General features: G+C 46.7%; 1 protein-coding gene across 6 annotated transcripts in view; it reads left to right on the top strand.

Moving 5' to 3' along the window:
• KCNA1 (potassium voltage-gated channel subfamily A member 1) overlaps window positions 1-17468 on the top strand; it is a 113197-nt gene extending 95729 nt beyond the window's left edge. Inside the window, exons 3-6 of one of the 6 annotated variants that reach the window (XR_013364412.1) lie at window positions 10926-11029; window positions 11527-11639; window positions 11806-11958; window positions 17086-17468. Coding sequence is in view for 3 of the 6 variants with exons in the window: in XM_077871367.1 (XP_077727493.1) it covers window positions 10926-11029; window positions 12296-12466 (275 nt within the window). In the remaining 3 variants the exon portion in view is untranslated. Of the gene's footprint in view, window positions 1-10925; window positions 11030-11526; window positions 11640-11805; window positions 13079-17085 lie in introns of those variants that run through there. The other 5 variants (XR_013364411.1, XR_013364413.1, XM_077871368.1 and 2 more) reach the window with 5 other exon arrangements.
• The last annotated feature ends 1306 nt before the right edge of the window (window positions 17469-18774 follow it).

Here is an 18774-nt window from a genome sequence, read left to right as displayed (position 1 = left end):
TACTAATCTGAGCTAAACTTGAAACCTATAGGCAATGAGTAACTTTTTCTATTTCCTGAGCAGGCTGCTAACATGACAAAATCATTGATTTCGGAAGATATCTGTGGTGGGTTGGCCTGTGAAGATCAGATGTGCAGTGAGGCAGAAATGAGCACGGTGGAATTTGGAGCTTATTCTACTAAAGAAGAGAGAAAGGCCAAGGTCACCCAAGGAATCTTTGTGCAAGGAGTAAACCTGAACTCTCTCTCTCTCTCCATCTCTGACCATAAAGCCACAGGCTTATAAGAGCAGCTCATTCTGGTGGGGGAGCACTCAGCAGTGGTTTCAATCTTGTCTCATAAGTCTCTTGGAAGCTCTGTTGAAAATCATCCTACCACACTCCTTCCTGGAATGCGCATGACTGATAATTGCCTTATGCACAATTATCTGCCAAACCCCGTTGTTAATGAAATGAATGATTTAGTTATCCTTGTTGGTAATGGCCCACATTGTACAAGGACCTATTACTGCATCTGTGAGGCTGGCAGGAATGCCCTGCCAAGGCACCTGTAAGTGATTCTTACAATAAGCTCTCTCAGCTCAAGCTTGTTTGGGGAAGGAGGCTGCCTGAGGCCATGGGTACAGCCTCCAGCCTGTACACCCCCCACATGTGTCAAAGCTGGAAACATCTAGGGACAAAGTGAGAAACCAGGCCAAAGTGCAGCAACGTTTGCCAATTTTGACCTGCAAAGCCTGGGGCTGCTTCTTGTCAGCACGTGGGAAGGGACATGTTAAAGGACTGTGGTGACATGTCAGGTTCCCTGAGGTCCAGGGAGATGCTCACCTGGCTGGTGGACATGGGCATCTCCACCCATATTGGTACATCCTAAACCCCTCCTCACATCATGCCCACTGAAGATCTTCCTTCCCTCCTCCCCAGTTTGTCCTGTAGTGTGGGGCTTCTACTCCTTTCCCTACCCCTGTTCCTGGTACTGCACACTCCAAACTTCCTAGATTTCCCTGGCAAGGGAAGCAAGGCAGAGCATCAGAAAGAAAAGTAGACAAAAAATAGGAATGGTTGGGGCAACCCCATGTTTGCTGGTCAGGGCAAATATGTACAGACAGAAATAAAGTTACTTGGCTCACACCATGTTTAATACACCTGTGTGGGCACATGTGCATGCGCGTGCGCATGCGCACACACACACACAAACACACACACTTTCCTTTCATCTTGTCTTTAGGAATTTTCCACTTAGGAGAGATCCTCAAGTTTGGAGCTAGGCACTCCGAGTTATGATGGAGAGATGTAGCTCAGCTAGGCATGCATACCCGTATGGGGCTTTCATGAAGTTAGCAGAACCAGGCAAGCTGGGTAGTAGAGGCTGTGTGGGCAATGGTGCAGGAACAATGGCCTGACTCTGGCCACTGAACCCACAGTGGTATGTAACAGTTGCTCAAAGACTGCTTGCATTCCTAGTTATTTATTTTGACAGCCTCTTGCATGCCGCTCGAAAAATGTTGTCAACTTACAACAGTATTAATGTTACAACAGTATTAATGAAACAAAAGGCTAAACTAAATTATCTCATTCATTTGGGGAATATAAATAATAGTGAAAGGGAATATAAGGGAAGGGAGAAGAAATGTGTGGGAAATATCAGAAAGGGAGACAGAACGTAAAGACTGCTAACTCTGGGAAACGAACTAGGGGTGGTAGAAGGGGAGGAGGGCGGGGGGTGGGAGTGAATGGGTGACGGGCACTGGGGATTATTCAGTATGTTAGTAAATTGAACACCAATAAAAAATAAATTTAAAAAAATAAATAAATAAATTATCATGAGAGGAGCATAACGTATGAAGAATATAATAAAATTAGAAGTAAGATCAACACTGGGAAATGCCTCTTTTGTGGCTGGAATTTAGTCCTGTGAAGCACAGCCCTTCCTGCTTTTGATAGTGAGAAGGTATCACCCAGGGTCCTGGGAGGGATAGTGTATGGAGGCAGAGGGTGGTGCTTTTGATAGTGGCCTTGCAGTGGAGAAAGAAAAGGTCTCACGACTGCTTCTGGGGGCACTCCTCACAGAAGATAGGGGTGAGAGTATGCCAGCTCTCCTGTCAGCACAAACAGCAAAGTATTGCTGCCCAAATTATCCAACTGGAGCTGAGGGTAACATTCACATTATCTATAGTGGTCATTTTCAATGTTTTATAAAAACCAGTGATACTCTTCTATTCCAATAAAATCTTGTGCAAGCTCTCCCCAGAGAGGGGGGGCAAGAAAAAGGGACAGAGGGAGGAGGAGGAGGAGGAAGAGGAGGAAGTAAGAAGAGGAGAGGGAGAGGGAGAGAGAGAGAGAGAGAGAGATTGACAGAAGAGAGGAAAGAACCTTCTTCAGTTCACATTGGAGAGGACCTGGCCATTTTTTCAGCACAACAATATTTGCTAATTTTGACCTGCAAAGCCTGGGGCTGCTTCTTGTCAGCACATGGGAAGGGACATACTAAAGGACTGTGGTGACATGTCAGGTCACCTCCCCAGACAGAGGTGGCTGAAGTGCCCCTACTTTGATCCCAAGGGTCTGGAAATCCCTGGTCTGATCTAGGTGGATGGATGGGCATTAGGAGGTAAGGAAGGAAGGACAGGAGAGAAGAAAGGGGAGAAAGGGAAGGAAGGAGGCTTCTATTGCTACTTGCACAGGGTTATTATGAAAATCAAAAGGAGAATTTGTATTTTGAGTCTGATAAATTGGAGTTTCCTTTTCCTCAAGGCACACTTTGAGTCTTCCCATCTCAATAAAACAAGCCGTGGTACACCAAGACACTTGAAGGGACAGTATAACACACTTGTTAAGTGTATGGGCTCTGGAGCCATACTGCCTCGCTTGAATCCTGACCCTGCTACTTAGGAGCTGTGTGATATTGGACAAGCTATTTAACCTTTTTGTGCCTTAGTTTCCCCATTAGTAAAAGGCAATGTTGATAGTATCTACTTGGTGGGGTCATGATGATCCTACCTGTCAGTGTGTATATGGTGTTTAGAAGAGTGGTTGGCATATGGTAAGGGCTTACTTACTTAGTGGGAGCTATTGTTACTGTATAGGTATGTAAGTATAATATTCTTTGTAAATGCTGGGTCCTACACATAAAATTTCTAGCCCTCTGCTATCAGATAGGCATCCTGCCTCACCTCAGCGCTCCGGACAACCCCAGAGGTGGCTCAGCTCACTCAGCACTCAGAGCAGCTAGGGCACTGTGAGCATGATGGGTCATAGGGTGAGGAAGGAGCAAGAGAGTTTAATGCCCTTTATTATTTTGCTTGATGCGGAAGGAATCTGAGTGGGTATTCAGCCACAATCTTATTTGACTGTTGTAGGATATGGAAAGACAAGCCTTGCCCTAGTCTTTATGATCTATAAACCCCAAGGGCATTAAAGGAGGAGGGCATGGTGGAAGACCAGTGGACTCCTCGCTCAAAGTAGATTTATGCTGAGCTCAAAAAAGGCACGAGGCTATAGTGTCTCTTGCCTAAAATTCATAGTTTAATTCTCTTGATGCCACCTGCTTCCCAGAGATAAGGCAGTGACATGACATCTCAGGTCCTATGCAAAGGATTTTCGAAGGGTATCCCCCAACCACTGTAAGGAGATCCATGTGTAAGAGGTTTTATGATGACCACAACTTTAGGTATCTTGTTTCCATCTGCCTGGCATTGCCTCTAGGGCTCCCATTAGTCTGTTAAATGCAGAGGGGGTCATTTCCCACAGGGAACTTACCATTTACTCTGGACCATTGAACTCACAGGCTAACCTCCATGGTACAGACAGTATCTGTCATGGTCAGAGGGATGATGAATGGGGGCCTCTGTGGAAGAGGAAGGAAGAGTATGCCTTAAATGGGGAAAATGGAGGTGAAAGAGGAAGTATGGCCTCATTAGAGAAGTAGAAATGGGTCTGGGTGGGCCAGGGAGAATGAGGAGACCAGATTGATGGCAGCCTCAGAAGTAGCACATGGACCTAAAGACGCGAGGGTCCAGCAGGAGTAGGAGTAGCCTGCAAGTCCCAGCTGGGTCATTTTGACTTGATTCTATAGGAAATGCCATGTGATATATGACTGAGAAGGACTTGTCTTCTGGCAGAAACCCAGCTAAGAAACATTCCCAGGCAGGAGAAGGGCTGGGGCAGTGTGAAGGTCTGTAACAGCTTGCATGAGTGTACAGGCATACAGCTGAGTGTGTGTGGCCAGACACATCTCTAAACCAAATCCTCCTGGTGGGGATTATGCATTACTTTCTCTAGTTCTTCAAGTCCCTTAATCCTCCGGGCCCTGAGCATGGATAATCTACGGCTTACATAGACATGATTTTTCACAAGCCTTTGCACAGTGTACTGTTTGCTGGAGGAGAAACTGAGGCTCTATGTTTTAAAAAGCGTGGTTCTGGGATCCCTGGGTGGCGCAGCAGTTTGGCGCCTGCCTTTGGCCCAGGGCGTGATCCTGGAGACCCGGGATCGAATCCCACATCGGGCTCCCGATGCATGGAGCCTGCTTCTCCCTCTGCCTGTGTCTCTGCCTCTCTCTCTCTCTCTGTGACTATCATAAATAAATAAAAATTAAAAAAATAAAATAAAAATAAAAAGCGTGGTTCTAGGCGTGGCCCCAGACATGGGCTGCTGGCTTATCATTCAGGGATCTGGCTTCTAAACTTGGTTTTCCCATATCTGATCAAGTGAAGGAAGGACGTACCTAATTGCTTCCTTTAGGCACAGGTTGATAGAGGAGAGGTTGGGAATCCCAATTTCCCTGTGCTCCTTCAGCTTATACTGGTGAGTGGAGAGCAGGCTAAGAAAGCCTGCTCTCCTTAATCCTTGTCCATGTATCCACATGGGACAGAGGGAAGAAGAAAGCAAACCTGAGCAGAGAAGGCATGGCCAAAATGCTGGAGGAGGCATGATGTCCCATGCACACCTTCTTCTCCGAGAGGATTGCCTGTGCTAAGAATGAAGAGTGCAGGGCACGGGTGATGGGGATGCAAAAAGGACCAGTGATCTGACGGTCTGCCTCCATGTGGGCACTGTCCATCCGTGAATTTCTACCCACCCTCTCCAAGCCCCAACCTCTGTTCTTTGCCCTCTGAATTTCTTCTTTCCACCTGGGCTGTCTTTTGTTCTCTTTCTCCCTGAGGCTATGACAGTGGCAGGGTGCCCAGCCAGGACATGGACATCAGCCATGGTTCTAAGTTCTCTGCAAGTGTGTGAGTGTGTGTGTAGGGGCTGGGGATGGGGCTGGAGGTCATTCACAGATCAGAGCACAGGAGGGGAGAGAGAGCTCCTGAGGGTAGGACTGCTGGTCATTCACACCCTACGCCCTGGAGCCCTGAGGACCTGTCACTCGGACCCACCACCAGCCAGAGCAGCATCAGTCACTGACCAGAGGAGCCCAGAAGCCACAGGAGTAAGTTAAGCCCTGGAGGGACTGGGTGTGACTGGGCTCAGTGAGGGGCAGGAGAAGCCAGGGATGTCCAGAAGGAGCAGGCATCATGGAGCCAGAGAAGGGGGAGCAGCAGAGCTTTCTGTACCCCTCTCCCTTGCTCACTGCACAATATCCACATCTCTTACCCTTGGGAACTGCAGCCTGAGGGTCACTGCAGAGACTGGAGATCCCAAGTGGAGCAGCAAAGGGTGTGAGGATTAGAACAAAGTTATGGGCAGTGGAGTCTCTTCAGAGGTGCATGATGGGTGGTTGTCCAATGCCCAAAGGTAGGAACAGTGGGGAGGTCTGCAGTCAGTCGTCATGGGGCGGGGGGCTGAGGAACCTGGTAGACCCTCAGCTGGCCATGTGGTGAGGGAGGGAGAGAGTGAGCAGAGGAAGGTGGTTTGGACAAGGAACAAACACTGCTCTCACTTACAGGTGCCCACATGGCTGGTACATTGGAGACGCTCTGGAATAAATACACCTGGGCCTTTGAAAACGGAGGTAGGGAATGATGTCATTTAATGGGAACTTTTGTTTGTTTAGCCACCCCATCTTGATGTCTGACTTTTGAGGAACCAGAGATGGTGACTGAGCAAGGCCTTGGGAACTGGCTGAGGGGAGGGCTCGGGGCTGGTGGGCATGGTGGCCAGCTCGGCTGTCTCCCTGCCCCTTTGCTTTTCTAGACCTGAGGATGGATTCCTGGTTCCTGGTACACTCACCCTTCCCTGTCCCCCTTCTTTTTGTCTTCTCTCTTCTGGTGGTGGCAAGTCCTTGGTTCATGTCCAGATGGAAGCCTCTGAGGTTAGCAGGACCCCTCGCTGCCTACAACCCGGGCCTGGTAGCTCTCTCAGGGTATCTATTCTGTGAGGTAAGGCCAGTGGGGCCCTGCAGAGTTCTAGAGTCTCCTCCTTTTTTAGGGTGCCCAAAGACCATGATCTGCCTCAGCAGAATGCTGAAAGCCTTGGAGCAGACATATGTAGGAGCTGGGGTTCTGTTCCATCTCTGGTGATCCTGCCTTCCTTGTAGAGACACAGATCCCATCTTCCATTTTCCTATTCTTTAAATGGAAAAATAGAAGTCAGTAGCAAGCAAGATAGAATTCATTCCCCCACCCCCCTACACACTCACCTAATAGAACTCCCAACATCTCCTGTTTCTACCTAGGCTCTGTTCATCTCTGCTCAGTGTTCTGAGCCCCAAACATGGGGTTCCTTCCAGACACCTTGCTCTCAGAGAATGGTTGGTCAGCATGAGCACTGGGCGTGCTCTGGGTGCCAGGTTTTGTGAGGACCTGTAGAGTTGCTACTGGAGAAGGCACAACCGCCCTCCAGGAGATCCCGCTCTAGGTGGGGAGTCAGATGTGGAAATGGGTGATTACAATTCAGGGAAGGCAGGGCACAGAAAGTGTGTGCCAGGGACAAGAGGGGTCAAGTAACTTGGCAGGTGGCAGTGAGGCGCTCTGGCTAAAGAGCTTGCCCCTTCACCTCCAACCCCTCTGCCTCAGTGTACCAGCTAGGAAGCAGTCAAACCTGAAGAAGCAGGTCCTGACAGCCACACCTCTCAGCTTCCCTCCTCTATCTATTGGTCTCTCTTCTCCTCCAGCCCAACCTCTGCACTGCTGATGGGATGATCCTCCCAAATACCTACACACCAAAAGAGACTTGTGGCCCTCTGAAGGCTTCCTGGCAGCCTTACCCTCTGTGGATGGGTGTAGAAGCCTCCCACAGTTCTCTAGGCTCAGCATTGCTCCATCACCTAGGCAGCCTGCACACCTGCCATCTCCAATGCCGCACTGTTTCCCAGGCCCACAGCCTCACCCCATGGGCCCCAGGCCTTGGCACATAATTGCTTCCTGCCAGAAATGCTCTTGTCCTGGGTGCCCTGACAAATTCCTGCATGTTCAGCAGGCCAGGCTTCTCCTGAAGCCTTCCTTGGCTCTCTAAGGCCAGGTCATTTGTTTCCTTCCTTAGGTTTCCACCTCCCTTCTCCTTGGGGGGAACTAGGGCCAGATTCTCCAGCTGGAGAGCACTGCCTGCACGCATCTCTCCCCAACTCCACACTCAGTGACTTTCTGGTAGCTCGAGATCAGTTGTGGTGGGAGCATTTACACCACAGGAACTGGCCAACACTACAATCCACCCATCTTCTCCCACCCTGGCAGCCTGGTAAGCATTTACCAACACTCTGCCATCCCACAATTTGCAGATTTTGTTGGTCTCCCCTCCAAAGAGCAAGTGCTTCAAAGCAGGGCCATGTCTCACTTTTAAAAGTCAGGCCCAGCATGGTGCCTGGTACCATGTGGAAGATACAGATAACTTGTGAGACATGAGACATGCCCAGAGAGCTTATCATTTAATTGTGGCAACAAATTACTCTGCTGCCACCATAATCCTTTGAGAATCTGCCATGCCCACATCCACTTCTTGCTCAGAAGCCCTTCGTAGCTCCCTTGGCCTATCTGACCAGTTTGGGAAGTCCTGCAAGGTAGGGATTTTTGTCTGATTTGTTTTAGGGAGGTGGCTTGGTGCTCAGAACAGAGTCTAGCACGGGGAAGTGCTTAGTACTATTCAACATGTCATTGTCATATGAATATTAAGTGATAAAGTTCAAGCTCCTTAAAATAGTCTTCAAGACTCCTTGTTAATCAAGTCTGTTCTCTCTCTGCATCTGTGGCTGCTCCTCCCCTGGTGGAAGCCTCCACTGCATTCTGACTGATCCCTTGGAGTTGGAAGAGGTCTGGGTAACCAGCATGCCTCCCTTGGTGTGAAGCTGCCTCCCTTCGCCTCTGTTTGCCCAGGGCCTCCTCCTTCTCCAGTCTGCTACCAATGTCTAGAACACCTCCTGGTTCCTACTCTTCATCTGGCCCCAACCTTACAAGTAAGGGTTGTTTCCTCCACCTCAGTGAGCCTTCGAGTTCACTGGGGGCAGGGCTGTTGTCTGCACAGCTTGGTGTTCCTCTCATACTCCAGCACCTAACTTAGGGCCTCACACATAATAGGTGTCCAGGGTGGTTATGTGGTCCATAGTTGTGCACATTAAAACAATTGAGAGACCAGCAAGACGTCTTCAAGTCCCAGCATCTGCTCTAGCCATTCCATGGAGTTGCTCTGATTAGCAGTCACTCGCTGACTATCAGTGAGGGTTGGGGAGGGATGGTGGTACCCAGAACATGACGGGGGAGGTTTTAGTTTCACAGGCCCTGAGCCAGGTAGGTGGGTCTCATGGCAGAACATGCTTTATGACTTGATCTTTCCTTCTGTCTTCTTCTTGGTTCATGGCCACCTCGTTCCTGGCTAACTATGGCTACTTCTGCCGGCCAGTAGGTTACCATCCAAGCGGGCTCAGAATAAGGGGATGGCAGGGCATAGCAGTGTTAGGCCTTGAGAGCGGGTTGATAGGATCCACTTTGTAAAAATGGATCTTGATCAGATGGTGTCACCTGAGACTCCTGAGACTTCTGATGGGAGGCAGTGAACTGGTTGGTACCATAGAGGCCCAGAAGACCTCAGTTTGAATCTCAGCTCTGCCAGTTACTTACTATGTAGCCGTGGGCTGCTTAGTTACCTTTTATGGGCCTCAATTTTTTGATCTATAAAATGGGGGTAATAATAGTTATTTTATAAAAGGAAACAACTGGAAGATGATTGAAATAGATAATGTATGAAAGTGTTTAGCTCTGGGCCTGGCACACACTGAGCTAAGTGGTAGATATTTCATATTTTTTCATATTTTTTTAGCTGTTCTGTTCTCTGTTCAACTGGAAGAAGAGCAAGTAGTTTCCTTACAGAAAAAAAAAAAAAATCTAGCTGAGACTTGACAAGTCACCAGGTAGTGATCTGGATGCTGAATTGAGGGATGTTGAATGATGGGTTGAAGTCCTGTCGCTCAAAGTATGGTCCCCAGACCAGCAGCATCTGTATCACCTGGAAACTTGTTGAAAATGCAGAATTTCATGTCCCACCCCAGGTGCACTGATTCAGAATCTGCATTTCAACAAACAAGCTGACCAGAAAATCTGTGTGCTCATTAAGATTGAATGGCTACAGGCTAGAGTACCTTTGGAGAGTCTTTCTGTTAATACTTCTGGTAGCTTCTCCTTTTCCTGTGCTAACAGGCATCTTTGGGCAGGCGGGTGGGCACCGTGGGAGCAGGAGGTGCAGAGGAACAGTGGGGACTGTGGCTGAAGCCAGCCCTGTCTGGCCTGCTGCACCAACAGCAGGACCAGCAGGCCGGATGAGCTTCCCCTTGCTGCCCAGAAGATGGCAAACGTGAGCTGGTGGTGCTTCTCAAAGGCCATTGAATTGCCCAAAATTCTGAGTGCCAGGTTGCTTTGGCTCTTACACACTTGTAGGGAGTTATTTCTGCTAGCTAGGTCTGGAGTGGTTTTGGAGGTGCCTTGTTTGAAGCCTTCCCTCCAGCACTCTTGTTGGATGTTCTCAGGGTTGTCCCAGGTGGCCACATCTGAGGCTGATCTCAGAGTAAAACCTCGGTTCCACTAGTGGAAGTGGACACTCAGGGGTGTAACATCTCACATCACCACAGTCCCATGCACTCCCCCTCTTCATTCATGCACCTGCATAAATGTGTGCATTTGCCCCTGTGAGCAACCAGGTTCTAAACTAAATGAAAATGAAAAGATAAATTTAAAACCCTAATATTAAGTGGCAAGGATCATCAAGCAGCAAAAGCCATTCTTAAGTGTTAATGACGAGAAGAAACCTTGCTTGTGAATCCAGAAAGCTTGTAGGATTGAGTGGGATTGCAGCAAGGTTCATAATTTTAGGGGAGTGATGAAAGGGAGGGGGCTCTTTCTTATTAAAAACTTGACAAATGGGGAAGCCCAGGTGGCTCAGCGGTTTAGTGCCACCTTCAGCCCTGGGTGTGATCCTGAAGACCTGGGCCCATGTCGTCGGGCTCCCTGCGTGGAGCCTGCTTCTCCCTCTGCCTGTGTCTCTGCCTCTCTCTCTTTCTCTCTCTCTCTCTGTGTGTCTCATTAATAAATAAAAATCTTTAAAAAAAACTTGACAAATGAACACTGAGCAGAGAACATTTGGGAATTTGTCTTATGGTTGTCTGTGTCCCAGCCTGGGTGTTCAATACCTGAGTTCTCTTCCCAGTGCTCTGGGAAGTGGGATAAGATATTGGAAGGAGCCCAGTTTCTGAAGCCAGACTGTGTTCAAATAACCTTGGGCAAGCTACTCAATCTGTCTATGCCTTAGTTTTCCCATCTGTAAAACGTAGGTAAGTTTAAAGTGTATACTATTATGAGTGTTTATAGAATATTTAAACATGCAAAGTACCTTGAACACAGTAGATGGTATCCAGGTGTTTGACTAGTGTTATTTTCCCTGAGTTCTAGTCTCCCTTCCAGTAAGGCAGGCAGAATCACCCTGTTGTTCATGACAGTTGAGGCCTCAGGAGAAGAGTGAAGAAATAAGGTCCCCAGAATTGACATAATCTTTTCTTCCTCTCCAGGTCTTCTGTATATTAGGAAGGAAGCCAGAGCAGATCACCTTCCTGCAAGTCTGCCATGTTCTTCAATCCATGGGGTGGAGTCAGATATGTGCCGCAGAGTCAAGGTAAGTGACACAGATGCAGGCAGCCCTGCCCCAGGCCCTTGTGAGGAAGGCCCCACTCTGCTGGGCTGAGTCTCCAGCTCGGGAGGTGTGCATCCTGTAAACAATGGTTTGGTTCTAAGGTTCCCCTTCTTTGTGGCCATGAGACAGGCCTTTGCTTCCATTTTATCTCCGTTGTTGTCAGAGCTTCCTAGCCACCCTCTCTGGTATGGGGGAGGGGACAGTGGGAGATTCTCAGGGCCGTGTGCCCAGATGGTACAGACGGGAATTATGAGCGCTCTCATCTGGCACCCCATCAACCCCAACCCACCATCATGACCTCAGGTGTCTCGTGCCAGACCTCACGGTAGGACCTTACCAAGGATTTTTTCTGTAGGATGTGTGGAGGAGCTCTCTGCAGCTTCAAAAATTAGAACATGAAAGAAAAACCCAAACCACTAGGCCTGGCTCCACTATTTCCCTTTATCTCCCCATCCTACTCTGTTGCTTTCTTCATCAAGATGCTGAAATTTTGGTCCATGTCTTCACATATCTGTACCATGGACTGGCTAGTCCGGGGCCCTGTGTGCAGCTCTGCCTGTGCTGGAAGTGACATGTAACCATTCTTCAGCAGGTAAGAAAGACCCATTAGCTCCAGGGGCCATGGCTGAGCCCTAGGTTCTATTCTCAGCTGCACCTATGATGAGATATCTGACCATGAACAAAAGCCCAAATCATCACTGGGTCTTCTTTAGTTTCTCAACTTGCAACTTTCTCACTGACTATCTTGTCAATCCTAGAACCAACCTTAACTCACCGACGTGATGTGGGACCGGCAGCAAATGAACTCCACACTTAAGGCTTCAGTCTCATCTGTGAAGTGAAGGGGCTGGGCTATTTGGCCTCAAATCACTAATATCCTGAGATCTTGGGATCCCTGACTGATCCTCCAGGTGACTGAGTGCCTTGTGTTTTGGGGATCACCATTGCCAGATGCCCTCACGGACCTAGGATGGACGAGTTCAGGTCCATGGCTGGATCGGGGCAAATGGGACACCAGGGCCAGGAGAAGGGTCAGGAAGACTCTTTAGATCCTAAGTTAGAAGAAAATGGGAATGGTGCTTCATCAGGCTTCCTGGCTTTTCTCTTCCCAGGTGGCAGGAGGCCTGCCCCCTGCTGGCAGACAGGGAGGTAAAGACAGGAGGGGGCAAAGGCAACATCCTTCTAGTTCCTTAGCCCTGCTTCTCACTGCTCTCCTGGTTATTTTCTCTCATTCTTCCTTTCACCCAGGGTCAGTGTGTGGCCACCGCTGCCCACTCCTTCTACAATCTCTTCACTGAGCGCTCCGTGATGGGCTCAACATGGTGGGCAGAAGGCAGCATGGGCCGCAGCCCACCCAGATACCTCTGGGCCTGCATTTTGTTCTGTGAAGAATGGAGGAGAGTTGTCTTTCTTTTTTAGAGTTCAGGAGGACAGAATTGGACCACGTTTCCTGTACTCACTTCTGTCACAGAACTCTCCTATGGATTTGTAACGGTTTGCACCTCTCCTTCCTTTACTGGATGTGAGCCCTCCCAGGAGGGACTGTCTTACGCTCAATGTTCCCTGTACCTGGTACAGCGCCTCCATAAATGTGCATTTGGACCCTTGTTTTCCACCACAGGCAGTCATGACTGCTAGTGAAGATCAGGGCTGGCCACACGCCAGAAGTCAAGACTGGCTTGATATCTAAACTTCCAGTAGGAAAGGATGATAAGAATATCTAAGGGTGAGCGTAGGTCGGTTTGCTTTCCAGCGTGGCTGTGTGAACGAACATCTGCTCCTGTATCTCTTCTTGCCTATTCTTTACTACCTTTTTGTAGTTATTCTGTGTGTGTGAATGGGCTGATGGAGAGGGCTACGTGTATATGTCTAAATATTTGTTTTCAAATGTACACGCATGATCCATTTGGTATTCTCTTTGTGTTATTTGCTTGTCTTTTCTGTAAGTCTCTGTAAGTGCCACACAGTAATAAAAGCCTACTGGGATCAATACTTCTATCCCCAGTGGGAGATGTGGAAGTTCGCTGACAATTTCTGAATGTTTCATGTTTCACTGAGAGCCTCCCAAGAGGATGTGAGAAAATGAGAAATGGGAAAAACGAATACTGCTATCTACTTCATAGAGAGGGAAACTAAGAACCAGCAAAAGGGACTACATGGCTGAAATCACATAGTATGGCAGAAGCAAACATTTGCTGAGCCACTTAAAACTAGGAGTGGAGAGTCTTGGGGAAGCAGTTGGCCTGGGAGCTGTGTCTGTTTCCAGGATGCTTATTTTTCCTTTATAATCCCTCTCCTTAGCGCTTTTCCTCCACTAAGTAAATCCTTCTTTTGTGTTGCCTCACCAGTAAAGAACATTCAAGAACTGTTGAAGTTTATGCAATGCTATTTGGGGACTATTTATTCATCAGGTACTCTAGTTAATTAACTCAAGGCCAAGCAGGGCTGCATCCTGTGGACAGTATATTCAGAGAAAATTTCCTCTAAGTTATGCAGGATGTGAACACATCCCACACACTTTTCCATACGCAGGTTGAGTGCCTTTGGAGGTGGGTGCCTATTTTAAGGCAAACTTTTTTTTTTTCTCCTTAAACACATAAGAGTAAAGTCTGTTCATTTGCTTAGCAGCCAGGAGAAGGGAAAAAAACTCATCATTCCAGAGTTCAGAGCTAATGTTCATCAGATCTTTGTAGCTGCCTCTGCCTGATTAAGCAGCACAAGAGGAAGTGATAGGTCCCAGGTCATGTCTGAATGAAGTAAGATTTTGGCTGGGGAGAGCCTGGTGTAAGGCAGTGTGGTAGAGAGGGTTTAGGGAAATATCCTTGGTGAACTGAAAAAATCCTTTCTTTAACCTGCACTATGTTGTAGTGACTCTACCTGATTCAGGAGTACTATGTAGGCATTGTTTACCAGTGTAGAAAGGTTCTGTGAACATTACAAAACACAAAGTTATTTATATTTGTCAAATTATAGCCAAATTTATAATTAACATTTCAGTCCACTTCCAAGAATTTTTAAAGATAATGATAAGCAAGGGTGCTGGTTAAAATTTTAAATATATAGCAGGGTTGTGCTGTAGCCCAGAAAGTGGCCACGTGCCAAGACAGAGAGGCCCAGAGTAGCCAGTGGGACTGTCCCAGAGACAGAAGTAAAGGGTTTGTGCTGCATGTGACATAAGGGTGCAAAAGCTGATGGTCTGGGTTCCTGGCTATCACTTCATAAATCAGAATACATCTAATAGAAGGAATAAAACCCATTCAAGATGGAGCAGCTTTGTGATCATCTTCTAGCTCAGAATTCAATGATCATTCCCATTCCTGCCAGCTGACACAACACTCCATTGTGTACTCAGCTGAGCATGCATCCCAGGTGCTGCTGGGCCTGGACAGGTAGCTGGAGCCAGAAATTAGGAGAAAAGCCATGTTCCTCTTCCGTCACCCTCCCTTTCACTCTTTCATGGGGTTCTCTGTGTTAATGGAGGAACCTTTCCAAAAGAGGACAGTATTTTGTCTTTTGTTCCTGGATGGTCTTAGGGCAAAATACCTGCTACAAAGGTAGACTTAATTAGGGTTTTTGGAATTGAAGCTGTCCCAATCAGGATCTAAGATCTTATGGATTTGCAAGCTTTAGGTAGTCATCAAGCTGGTCCGGCCGATACTGGTGGGAAGAAGAGGGAGTAAACCACCAAAGAAGTAGAATATCTTGATTTGAGTGACGTGCATATTAACAGGAGAGGGAGGACAGGGGATCATGAATAAAATAAGGGAAGACCCATTTCCAACAGTCCACATAGAGCCATTATAAAGGTGGAGACACACGCTGGACAGCACGCACTGGGGAGCCCTGGATTCTCAGAAGCAACAGCTGAGTTGAGAGTCTGCCTTTGTCTTCTTGCTGCCAGGGGGATGTGGGCAGTTCACATCATCTTTTAATGTCTTTTTCATGTGTAGAATTCAGGTAGAGGGTGTTCTTAGCTCTAAAAAAAATACTCTGATAGAGCTGGGGTAATAATATATGATCCCACAAAACCCCATTCTTTTAAAAAATGTAATAATTTATCAATACATAAGGGAAGGGAGAAGAAATGTGTGGGAAATATCAGAAAGGGAGACAGAACATAAAGACTCCTAACTCTGGGAAACGAACTAGGGGTGGTGGAAGGGGAGGAGGGCGGTGGGGGGGGTGAATGGGTGACGGGCACTGAGGGGGGCACTTGACGGGATGAGCACTGCGTGTTATTCTGTATGTTGGTAAATTGAACACCAATAAAAAATTATTTTATTAAAAAAATACAATGTTAAATAAAAATGTAAGAGCATCCCAATTTCACAGACAATTACATGTAAAATATGAACATAAAAATGTTAACAACACCATCTTGTGAGATTATGGATGTTTTGAATTTCTTTGTATTTTCCTGTTTTCTGCAATGCCAGTTTTTTTAATCATAAAAATTTTACTATTACAATGTGACATATTCAGGATTCCTAGGTTGTTCTTTTTTTCTGAGAATTATGAGAGTATTTATTTGATCTGCTCATCAGATCTTCATTACTGACATGGGTGGCACAGTTGACTCCACTACTGACTTCTAGGTCATGCAATATACAAATATGGAGGGTATACTGTGTTCCAGGTGCTGAGCTCTGTGTTAGGGATCTGACACATACCAAATAGGATTTGCACTGAAAGGATGATGTGAATACTTAAAAAGCTAAACCGTTAGCCACTTCCACTGGTTCAGGACAAGTTAGGTAGAAAGGCAAGTTTGTCCCAGCGTGGTAGTGAAAGAGGAGTTTCAACAAAAACTTATACTTAGTTTCAAATGTGAAAATGGGGCTGACACCCATCCTAAATCCAACCTTCCTGTGTGACTCCATTCATTGGTTTGAAGAGAGCTTCCAGAACATTAGAAGTGAGGCATCCAAATGGAGATCTGAAATCCTTTCTTAAAAATTAACCAAATATGATACATTTAAATAATTATCCATGTCCAAGAGTTAACTTTTGCCCAGACCATGGACTAATTTACACTTGTTAGCAAAGGCTTTTTGAAGTGAGAATCTAAGGGGGAGGCTTCATAACAATCTTTACACGTGGAACAAAAGTGGATTGATTAGTTGTGAATGGTAGTGATTATTGAACTATAGTTTTGTTGAGTTTCCAATGACCTTAGTATTTAAAGACGTACTTGAAAAGTGAAGAAAATGATGAGGAGAATCAATATAATGACAGAGCCATAACTGGGGCCTTTGCTTCTTGACTGCTTGTCTGGGCTCCTTGTCCTCTAGGCCTGGGTCAGCATGAAAGGAATGTATTCTTGTAAATAGGGCAGTTTAGATATCCCAGATCCTAAGTCCTAGCTCATAGCTCATCCTACTGGAAAAATTACATTAGGCTTTCTATCTGCCACTACCGCCATCCTGTGCCTCCTTTCGTTCTTTTTTTTTTTTTTTTTTAAGATTGTATTCATTTATTTGAGAGATAGTGAGAGCCAGAGCAATCACAGAGGGAGGGGCAGAGGGAGAAGCAGACTCAGCTGCTGAGCAGAGAGCCTGATGTGGGGCTTGATCCCAGGACCCTGAGATTATGACCTGAGTGGAAGGCAGATGCTTAACCTACTGAGCCACCCAGGTGCCCCTTGTGCCTTCTTTCCTGTCCCCTATTTCAAACATAGTGTACTTCTTTGGTGCTTAAATTCACCATGTAGCTCAGTGGTTGCAAAATACAAATAGGATCGGGATGAAAAGAGGGGGAGAAGGGAAAGACACGGAGGGAAAAATTGTTTTAAAAAGCTGATTTTTAAAAGGAAGAAGGAAAAAAGGTATCTGCAGTCTTCAGATTCTCTAGGAGCCAAAAAGGGTAACACAGGTATGGTTTTAGAAGCTCCAGCACCAGATCTGAAGACAACAGCCTTACAGAGACTGTTTCGCCAACTCCCACATTGGGTCAAGTCCCTGTGACTAATCCCTTACCATACATACCTCCTAGTGGTCAGTTTCTTTGATACAACTCTGGCTGATATCATTTCCCCGCAGGGTATACAGCTCCACAAAGTCACAGAGAGCCCTGAATTAAAAATGGAGAGAAGCAGCCTTTCAGCAGTGTCTGCAACCTGTTAAGAACGGAGAGCAAAGGAGGCTGAGCCGGCAGCGATTGCAGGTGCTCCTGCAAGGATCAAGAGCGCCCTCCAGCGCCAGGATTGTGAACTTCACCCCAACCCTGGACAACCTGGGGCTGTCTGAAGATCCAGCTTCTGCTTACCTTTCTTCATTAAGGCAGCTAGATAAGGGGACCTTCCCTGCATTAAGATTATCAGCCAAATCATCTGAGAACAACAAACCTAAATTCTTGGCTTTTGAGGAAAAGTCTAAGTTCACATGTAGGGAAAGATTGGAAAATATATATGAGATTGAGCAGGGTTGGGTTTTTTTCTTCTTCTTTCTTCCTCCTTTCCTTTTCCTCTTCTTCCATCCCCACCTGCACCCCCACCATCTAATAAAACCAAGGGGTCGGGGAGGTTGGAAGTTATGTAATTCAGTTAGACGTGAGTGTGGAGACTCTGTGTCATGTACCAGCTTCATTTAGTTTGAAGATTTGAGCAAGGGATAACCTTGTTGAAGTCTAGGGATGTGATAAATCTTCCAGATGAGACAGTAGATATACAAATGGACAATGGTGAGACCATCTATAAAAGTAGAGCTCAGATCCAGTCTGCAGAACCAACCCAGGAAACCAAACCATTACTGATAGTACCCAGCCCAGGAAATCAGAGAGGCTGTGAGATCAGCCTCTCTCAGTGAGATCAGATCAGGAAATCAGCCTGCTAACTACAAGTCACTGGTAGGAAATAAGAGCAACCATCTCTAGCAAGTGGTCCAGAAAGCCACACAATAACCTCTATAACAACCACCTCAAACACTAGGACTTAAAACTGACAGATTCCCTAATTTTTGTCCCTGCTCCCAACTTAGGACCAACCCAAAAAAAGCTAAATATGCACGCACTCCTGACCAATTGCATAGGATGCCTTGCTTCAAGTTAGCACACCAACAGTTTCCCCATACCAGCAGCCTCCAATCAGGGCACATCTGAATCCTTTCCTTCCCACTATCTAGGTTTCCTAACTCTGTCTGCTTTGAGATTCTGCCAAATGCAATGGAGATTGACTCCCTGCTATCACAAGCTTTGCTTGTTCCCCTTTGGTTCCACTTCCTTTATTTGCACATATAGAAGTCTCCTGTGCTTGCAACTGCAGCAGCCTTAAGGTAGTATGGTCTGCCTATGCTGGAGAGGGCTGGAAAAGTTTCTTGAGTTTCTCGTGACTTTGCACTGACCCAAGAGGTAGGGTTGCCAAATAAAATGCAGAATGTCCAGTTACATTTGAATTTCAGAAAAATAATGAATAATTTTCAACATAAATATGCAATATTTGGGGCATACTTATTCTAAAAAGGTATTCGCTATTTATCTGAAATTCAAATGTAACTGAGTGTCGTATATTTTTATTTGCTAAATCTGGTAATTCTACAAGGAGGGCAACTCAGTGCTCTCATGCCCCATTCCCACAACTGGAAAGAAAAATTTAAGAAGTCAGGAGTGAGATCCCTGGTGAGTCTAGAAAGAGTTTCAGAGCTAAAAGGGGGAAAACACATCAGAGGTGACTTGGGTAAACTTCCCAGGGATTGGATGAAGATACAGCTGTGTCTCAATGGATTGCCACGGTA

Source organism: Canis aureus, chromosome 25 (assembly GCF_053574225.1).
Source record: "Canis aureus isolate CA01 chromosome 25, VMU_Caureus_v.1.0, whole genome shotgun sequence".
Lineage (NCBI taxonomy): Eukaryota > Metazoa > Chordata > Mammalia > Carnivora > Canidae > Canis > Canis aureus.
The sequence above is the reverse complement of the archived record's forward strand: the minus strand, read 5'-3'. Positions and strand labels throughout refer to the sequence as shown.